At 34.0% G+C, this 9,971-nt stretch overlaps 1 protein-coding gene across 1 annotated transcript; it reads right to left on the bottom strand.

Moving 5' to 3' along the window:
• Nucleotides 1-258: 258 nt before the first annotated feature.
• Nucleotides 259-1,203, bottom strand: LOC103211153 (olfactory receptor 2G3-like). The gene has a single exon (XM_007957071.2). It carries the CDS (start codon nt 1,201-1,203, stop codon nt 259-261), a length of 945 nt encoding a protein of 314 aa, XP_007955262.2.
• Nucleotides 1,204-9,971: the final 8,768 nt, after the last annotated feature.

Below are 9,971 nucleotides of genomic sequence, written 5' to 3'. Positions count from 1 at the left end.
AAACCCAATAAGGGTCACTATGCATTAGAATCAACTCGATGACACTTTTTCTTTTTTAAGTGTTTGGGAAAATAGTGTCTTTCCTATGAAAGAGTTCAAGAGGATAGACAGTTCTGAGGACAAGTGGAGTACAATAACACAGACCGCAAAGATCACATTTATTCTGTACAGTTTGGTGAAGTTCTTGAGTGAAATATTGTACAAGATCATCTTCAGGATTTATTTTTCTTATAAAAACTGACCACTGTATATTTTGCTTCATTCTTTAAATAAGCTTAAGTCTCTGTGAAGTAGTCTTCTCAGTGCTCCTTTCACATCTTTATTTCTCAGTGTGTAGATGAGAGGATTGAGGGTTGGAGTCACTACCGTATAGAAGAGTGAGATGAATTTCCCATGAGTATGGGAAAAGGATCTGTTGGGCTGGATATAAACAGCTGTGATGGTCCCATAGAAGAGAGATACTACCATCAAGTGGGAGCCACATGTCCCCAGGGCCTTGTGCCAGGCCTGGACTGACCCAATCCTGATGACTGCCCTAGCTATATGTCCATAGGACATCAGTATCAGTGATAAGGGCAAAAGGAGCAAGATCAGTGAAGCAACAAAGAGCTGGACCTCATTGGCATGGATGTCCACACAGGCAAGCTTAATCATAGAGGGTACTTCACAGAAGAAATGGTAGAGCCACTGGTGTCTACAGCGAGGTAGCCAGAGGGTGACAGTGCCCTGGATGAGAGCATTTCCCATTCCACTAAGCCATGCAACAACCACCAAAACCTGGCAAAGCTGTGGGTTCATCACAGCTGAGTAGTGGAGGGGTTTGCAAACAGCAGCATAACGATCCAAAGCCATCACAGCCAGGAGAACACACTCAGTGGAGCCAAAGGACAGAGAGACATAGAGCTGGATAGCACAGCCCGGGAATGTGATGGTTTTGGCTGGTCCTCTTAGATTCCACAACAGCTGGGGGACAATGCTGGTGGTAACGCAGATATCAACTAGTGAGAGATGAGTAAGGAAAAAGTACATGGGTGTTTTAAGTTTAGGGTCTATGAAGGAAATCAAAATAATAACTGTATTTCCTACAAGTGTAAGGAGATAGAACACCAAGACAATCACAAAGAGTATCTTTTCCACTTGGGGCTGGTCAGAGAAGCCCACCAGGATGAACTCTCCTTTGAAACTGCTATTGGTCATTCCCATTGATCTGTTCAGAAAAAGGATGAAAACTTTGTAAGAATTTAGAAAGAGAAATGTATTGGTCACTGCTCACAGTATCAACCTTTAAAATAACTGTTTGAAATGCCAACCTTAAGAGAAATCACAGTGAACCATGGAATAAATTTTAACACATTTTCCTTGAGAAGTTGCAGCAGATAACTTTGAGAAGACACCGAACAGAGAGGCACATGAAGTCTAATTGTGGAAGAAAAAAGTTTTCTTGAGAGATAACTGTTAGAAGCTGAAATAAAATTTATCACACACACACACACACAACAACAACACAAAGAGAAGATTTTACAAAATGAGGAGAGCAGTGGAATAAAATATATTTAAATATTTTATGGATTAGCTTATGCCAAGTTATTCAGATTGAATGGGGAAACTCAATAATATAGATATTTAATATATGTGAATTATATATATATATTTTTTTTTATATAAATATATATATATAAATAATTCCATTCTTCAAACATAAATTTTGAGATGAAATTTTATTCCAAGTTTTTAAGCTTCTAGAGATTATTGAGATAATATTTTTTTCTATTAAGCAGCAAACATTCAGCTATTGAAAGTTATAATGTTGACAATTGTATCTAAATGTTATAACGTATAATCATTGTTCACAGGCTGTATCAAAAACATATCTTCTTTAACAATTCATTAACTCATTTCCTCTACCAATTTATTAGTGATGGGACTTCATGCCATGCATATTGAGAACAAGCCTTCTTATCTTCCAGGTTGAATGAAGAGGCTGTTATATCTGAATGAAGTGAATCATCCAACACTTTAGTTGGATGAAAGAGGCTGCTTCAATGTTCATGAAACCCACACTGAATTTTACTTTCTAAAATATTAAAGTGGTCAAGATTCTCAATGGGCTTTTAGAAGTCCAAACGCACATTCTTAAAAATATGTTCACAGACACAAAGACATACCCCAAAACCATAACTGTACCTCATATTAGGACAAATAGATATTTTCTATATACCATTAACAAAAATCACTCAGGTCTTAAAATTCTATCCTAATAATTGCATATCCTGAAATTGTTTAATTCATTGTTAAAAAGAGTCATGGAAATTAAAATATTTTAAATAATTTTTAACAATTAATCCCTTATATTAATTTAAGTTTTCTTGTAAAAAGAGTACTTAGTAGAATTCAGTGGAAATGAAATGAAGTCAAGGAAAAATAAAAGTGAGAGATCTGGACATCTAGTAACAGTAGGAGGTTATTAGTGCTCCCTCAGATGGAGTTACTGGGTGCTGTGGACTCTTCCAACTCATAGCAACCTTATAGGACAGAGTAGAACTTCCTCATAGGGTTTCCTAGGCTGTAATCTTTATGGAAACAGATCACCAGATCTTTTCTCCCACAGAGCTGCTGGTCAATTTGAACTGTCAACTTTTCAGTTAGTAACTGAGCACATTAACTGTTGTGCCACCAGACCCCCTTCAAACTGGAATGAGGACAGCAATATAATAAAAAGAGGTTGTGACAGGAACCTTAGGGAAGGAATGAGTTTATAATTATTTTTTCAAATTCTAACAAATGCACTCGCAATTATACACATAAGTACCTATACACACAAATATAAATACACACATAGATGCAAAAACTTTTTTTTCCATTTATTCACAATCCATTTACCTACGGTGCCCTAAAAGGTACTTGTTTTTCTTTTATCAGTGGAATAATATAAAGCAAGATGCATGTCTGCCTCCTTCCATTCCTTTTAATGCAGCTTGCAGGTTGCAGCTTTATGCATTCTACTTAAATGAGAATTTCTCCCATATTTTTATTACACATACACTATATCTCAGAAGAAATGCCATGTGAGGTCAGTTCACAGTCATGAACTGCTTCATTATTTATAGAAGTATATTCTTTTTAAACTTGTAGAAAAATTGTATTTTACTATCACATGAAATTAAAATCACCTGTGTGCCGTATTATTTCCCCTTACCCAGATTAACATCAGATTTAAACTGAAATCTCAATTTATTGTTAAAAGTTAAGAATCAGAGGCATGACATATCATCCTGGTGTAGGTATAAAATAGAGACATAAAAAGAAGTGAGTAAATTAGAGGACAGGAAGTTTTCCATCCTTCTTCTGTAGACTGATAATCTCATTTCAATATGAAAAGACTATTTAAACCAGGAAATGCAAACTCCTATTACCTTAAAGTGACAGGTCAGTGCCTGTGTGCTGATGATAGAGGCTTTTATGTTAGTGGACATCCTTGAAGATTGGCAACTCATAGGAGACTGGTAGAGAACACAGAAAACTGAACCCAAATAGATCTCAGGGATTTGGGTCTCCTGGTATGGCAATTAATATCAGATATCGTAGTATTCAAAGATGCACTGTCACAGGAGATCATTCTAAAGGAGATGCTTCTGCCTCCTTGACCTTTTAGTATTGTTCAGATCTAAGCAAAACTGCAAAGTGATCTATCTGCTGTTCTTATATCCTCCTAAAGTTGAGTTGTTTTCCATTTCTCATTCTCAAGAGAATCTTGATTCTATGAGGGTCTATTTAAACATAATAATAATAATAAATTATTTTATATACTAAAAGGGAAAGTGTGGACACATTGATGAATTATTGCAATGTGAACACACTTAATCATGAAATAAAACTTAAGGAACATTTTAGAAGAATCCTTAAGTCCATTTTTCCATATACTACTTCTTCCTGTCCCCCATGTAACCATCATTTTGATTGTTTACTTATACATGATCATTCCCCATTATTTGTCTTGTTTCTGCCTGCATTCCCTCAACATAAGTTTAAGATTTATTCATATTGGTATATGGAGTATAATTTTTATTGCTGCATTGTATTTGTATGAGTATGCCACAACTTATTTATCCATTGCTAGTGTTGATGAACATTTGGGTTGTTTCTAATTTTTGTCTTTTATAAATAATGCTGTTATGAATATTTTTGTGCATGTCTTTTAGTGAGTAAGTGAATTTATATAGAGATTTCTCTTGGGATTTACCTTGGAATGGAATTCACTGCCATAAAATATCCACACGTTCAATTTTAGTAGATATGACTAATTCGGCAAAGTAGTTGTGCCAACTGACACTCCTACAAAAAAATGTGAGTTCTAATTGTTCCACATTTATACGTATACTTAGTATTTCATGTCCTTTTAATTTTAGCCATTCTGGTAGTATGTAGTAAGAATCTTATTGTGAAGTTGACCATATTTCCATAAATGTATAAGTCATTTAGAGAACTTTTGTGTAGTACCTGTCAGGAGGGTAGGCATTTTTTTCTAGTTGATTGGTTAGTTTTTCTGGTTGATTGGTATTCTAGTTGTTAGTTAATATGAGTTTCAAAATAACTTATTTTATTCTGTCTTTTTAAAAAAAAAACGAGTATTTTTAATAAAGTGAAAAGAATTCAAGTATAATGCAGCTTACTAAGTCTGACATAAAAAGAAAGAAACAATTTGAATATTCTTATTATAGTTAAGGAAATATATTCTGTAATTTAAAACTTTCTACCAGGCCATGATGTTTTCTTCATTATTGAAATAAAATTTATGTAACAAAATGCACAATTTTAACCTTTTTAAAGTTCCCAGTTCAGTGGCATTTAATATATTTACAATGCTATGCAACCACTACCTTTATCAAGTTCTAAAACCTTTTCCTTATTCCAAAAGAAAATCATGAACGAATTTAACAATCACTCTCATTTTCCCACTGTATTAAATCCCTATGACTTTGTTCTGGATATTTCCTTTAAGTAAATCATATAATATATGAGTTTTTGTGCCTGGAATCTTATTTTCATCATAATATTATGTTGTTGTTGTTGTTGTTGTTGTGGGCTGTCCAGTCGGACCCGACTCATAGTGACCCTTCTTGGGTTTCCGAGGCGGTATCACTATAGAAGTAGATTGCCCAACCTTCCTTCCGAGGAGTGACATGTATCAATACTTCATTCATTTTTATGGCCAGATAATATTCCATTGAATAGATATACTAATGTTCATGAATTAGTCTATTGGTAAACATTTGAGTCATATCCATTTTTGGACTATTGTGAATACTGCTGCTGTGAATATTCATGTACAAATATTTGTTTGAATTATTAGAGATGATATGATTGTGTACATAGAAAATCCAAAGAGATCAAGATACAAACTATTTGAATTAAGTGTATTTTGCATGGTCAGTATGGAAAATTTAATCACACTTTACATACCAGCAATAATTAAAACCTAAACCAAAAACCAAATTCACTGCTGTTGAGTCGATTCAACACATAGCGACCCCTCCTTGGGTTTCTGAGGCAGTATCTCTACAGAAGTAGATTGCCCAATCTTCCTTAACTAAAGCCTATTGCTTTATAAATATAGTTAGAAGACCATCCATAAAAAAAAAAAAAAAATACTAGGAAAAACATTAAGAAAAAGGTATACTGTATCCATACAACAATTGTTAGAACATTATTGAGAGAACTTCAAAAAGACAAATAATCAGATCACAGTTATTTTTTAGACTGGAAGATTCAAAACTATAGAGATGTTAATTAAGCAAAATATTTTATTTCATTTCTATCTTTTGTCCCTACAACCACTTCAACAAAAATTTTAATATGATTTTTGTGGAGATTGATAAGATTATTCTAAAATTTATATAAAAATGTAAAGAACAATAATACTAAGATATTCTTGAAGGAAAAAGACAAGATATGAAGAAAGACCTTTTCTACTGTCTATCAAGATAGAATACAAATCTTAAGTACATAAAGAAGTGTGACATTTGCACAAGGAGCTATAAACAGACCAATGGATTAAAACAAACCAATACATACATAGACCCTTCATTGAAAACAAAGTTAGCATTTCGAGTTAATGGAAAAGCAAATCTGTTTTTTTTCAAAATATGGTGTTGCAGTAATTAATTAATTGCTCATATGTAAAAAATTGATATGTGACCATTATGTCACACCATCTGTAAACATCTTTCCAAATGAAAGGAAAAACAGCATCTTCATAATCTCATCACAAGAATGATTTCTTAAATAAGTTTTTTTTTGTTGTTGTTAGGTTCCATCAAGGCAGTTCCAAATCCTGGTGACCTTATGAATAAGAGAATGAAGCACTGCCCATTCCTGCGCCATCCTCACAATCATTGCTATGTTTGTTTCCATGGTTGCAGGCATACTTATGGGAGTTCCTTCTAACCTAAGAGGCTCATGTTCTAGCCCTGCATCAGACAATGTTCTGCTGCTATTCATAAGTTTTCTCTGACCAGTTTTTCCAGATGTAGATCACCAATTCTTTCTTCCCAGTATGTCTTAGCCTGGAAGCTCCACTGAAACTTGTTCATCATTGTTGAATCTGCTGACATTTGAAATGCCAATGACATAGCTTCTGGCATCACAGCAAAACATAAGCCATCACACTATGACAAACTGACAGATGAATGGTGGCAAGTAAGTTATTGTTGTTGTTATCGTTATGTGCCGTCGAGTCGGCCCCGACTCAAAGCGACCCCTCCTTGGGTTTCCGAGGCAGTATCACTACGGAAGTAGGATTGCCCAACCTTCCTTCGGAGGAGTGGCTGGTGGGTTTGAACCGCCATAGAAATCTTAAATATAATGGAAAAGATTGATTAATTTTACTACATTAATATTAATCAAATAGCTTTGTAATCACTCCTGAGCTGATTTCCTAGGAAAGACTCCGTTCTTTTCTGGCATAGCATACCTCTTCCTTAGAAAGTCTCTTCCAACCATATGCATATCTCTCCCCACCCTGGCTTGCACATCCTGTCCTTTCTTTCCAACTTCTTCCCCTGATTCTTTTTGCACACTTGAGTTTGCATCAACTCCGTATGTATACACATACTTGCCAGTTAACAAATTCATTCTTTCTCTGTCTCATTGTCTGCAAAGTGAAGGAAATGTTTTTCTCTTACAAAATGTGCAAAGGTTGTTGATGATACTCCCTTATAATCTTTTTGGCTCTATTTAGAATGCATAATGATATTCCATTTTAATTACTGATAAAGGTTGCTTGTGCTTTCATTTTTATTTTCCCTTGAACAATCAGACAAAAATTAATCAATTTTAATTATTTCTCCCAACAATGTAGTTTTGGTTTTATTAATCGTCTCAGTTGTAAGTTGTTGTTAGGTGCCATCAAGTCAGTTCTGACCCATAGCAACTCTATGTACAACAGAATGAAACACTGCTGAGTGTTGCTCCATCCTCACAATCCTTGCAATACTTGAACCCATTGTTCTAGCCACTGTGTCAATCCAGGTCATTGAAGGTCTTCCTCTTTTTTGCTTACCCTCTACTTTACCAGGTATGATGTCCTTCAGAAACAGATCCCTTCTTACAACATGACTAAAGTACAAGAGATGAAGTCCTGACATCCTCGCTTCTAAGGGACATTCTGTCTAGACTTCCTCCAAAACAGATTTGTTCATTCTTCTAGCAGTCCATGGCACATTTTATATTCTTTGCCTACACCATTATTCAAAGGCATGAATTCTTCTATAATCTTCCTTATTTATTTTCCAGCTCACACATGCATATTTGTTGTTGTTATGTGCCATCAAGTCAGACCCGACTCATAGTGACCCTTCCTTGGGTTTCCAAGGTGGTATCACTATGGAAGTAGATTGCCCAACCTTCCATCCAAGGAGTGGCTGGTGGGTTTGAACTGCCAGCCTTCTAGTTAGCCATCAAGTGCCTTAGGCACTATGCTACCAGAGCTCCTCACACATGAATATAAGACTATTGAAAAGATCATTGCTTGGGTCAAGCGTATCTCAGTCTTCAAAGTGTCGTCTTTGCTCTTAAGCACTTTAAAGAGGCCCGTTGCAGCAGATTTGTCCAATATAATATGTTGTTTGATTTCTTGAATGCTAATTCCATGAATACTAATTGTGTACCCAAGTAAAATTAAATTCGTGTCAAAGAAAAGAAAGCAAAGAATGCCAGATATTTACCTGTCATTTATTGACTATGCAAAGGCATTTCACTGTGTGGATCACAAAAATTGTGCATAACATTGTGAAGAATGAAAATTCCACAACACTTAACTGTCCTCATGAAGAATGTATGCATAGATAGATTCAGAGGCAACTGTTCACAAAGAACAAGGTGATACTCCATGATTTAATATCAAGAAAGGTGTGCACAAAGGTTATATATTTCACCATACTCTTTCAATCTGTATTTGTTGTTGTTGGCTTCTAGTACAATGTCAAATAGGAGAAATGCTTTAAGTTGCTTTCCATTGAAAATAATATTAGTCTACAGTTTTGCATATATCCCCTTAATTATATTAACAACAAATGACAGGTAAATATCTGGCATTCTTTGCTTTCAGCTAAGATCCCTCTGATGTCAGCAATGATATCCCTCTGTCAATATCCTTTTCTGAATCCTGCTTGAATTTCAGGCATTTCCTTGTCTGTGTCCTGCTACAACTGTTTTTGAATTATTTTTGGCAAAACTATGGATAACCATTCTAGTCAAGAAAAATAATAATAATAACAAAGGAACAACAAAAAGGCATACGAATTAAGAAAAATAAAATATCATTAGATGTAGATAATGAATTTGAATATGTACAAAATTCAAAATAATTTACAAAAAAAATAAAATTTAGGAGTTGGAAACTAACACAAAATAATCCATACTTATGACATTATTTTTATAAAGTCCATAAACAAAAGTAAATTAGAGTGATTATAGTAATTACACTGGGGATGAGGGTGGTAGTATATTAATTATTGTAAGAGGACACAAATATTAATAACATTTCTTTTTTTAATCTAAGTACTGTTTAAATAAATGCATTCACTTTATAAAACTGCATGAAGATGAACACTTATATTTACTTTACTAAATGTGCTGCAGTTTACTAAAATGTACATTGTGAAAAGAATATTTTGAGCTCTTGTTGCAAATGTCCTGATCACTAATTTAACTTGATAACTCTAAACTCTGTTTCAATCACTAGACTCTCTGTATTCACTTTTCAAATATATCTATTCATTACCTCTCACACATCATTTTTCCCACTTTCTGAATTATTAAACAGGATGTATCTTTTATTTAATGTGTCGGCCAGTTTTTTATTCTATTTTGTTTGTGTAGAAACCCAGCTAAAAATTAATCTATTCAATAAGGATTCTCAACTTAATTTCCACTGCATATGGCCATGTATTTATTTTATAGTCATTACTGGCTATACACCAATATGTAATGTCTAATTTCAATTTGTGTACATATACACACACACACACAAAAAATATATATATATAAATATATATATATTTATATATATATATAAATATATATATATTTATATATATATCTAAATATATATAAGACCCATGATCCTTTATGAAATGGGTCCAGCATCATGATCCTATCAAAGTCACAAGTGAGAGAAGGTATTCCTGTGTCCACCTCAAACTGATCCCCCTCCTTAGAAATTTTATGATCACTCTCCATGAAATCCATGTTCTTTGCATTTTTATAACTAGTGATTTACAGATGATGTCAATATTGAATTGCTCTTTTTATCCTTAAATATGTGTTTCTGTGACAGTTTCTCAAAGCTACCATACACCAAACTGAAAAACAAATCCTACTGATTCTGACTCATAGTGACCCCCATTGGGTTTCCAAGTCAGTAAATCTTTTTTTTTTTTTTGACTGTACATTTGTTTTTTTGTTTTTTTTTT

The sequence above is a fragment of the Orycteropus afer genome, unplaced genomic scaffold (genome assembly GCF_000298275.1).
Source record: "Orycteropus afer afer isolate SDZICR_OR568_19922 unplaced genomic scaffold, OryAfe1.0 scaffold00701, whole genome shotgun sequence".
NCBI lineage: Eukaryota > Metazoa > Chordata > Mammalia > Tubulidentata > Orycteropodidae > Orycteropus > Orycteropus afer.
This window is presented reverse-complemented; position numbering and strand designations above follow the sequence as displayed.

Coding starts and splice junctions, on each gene's coding strand:
- LOC103211153 (XM_007957071.2), bottom strand. CDS start 1,203: ATGGGAATGACCAATAGCAGTTTCAAAGGAGAGTTCATCCTGGTGGGC.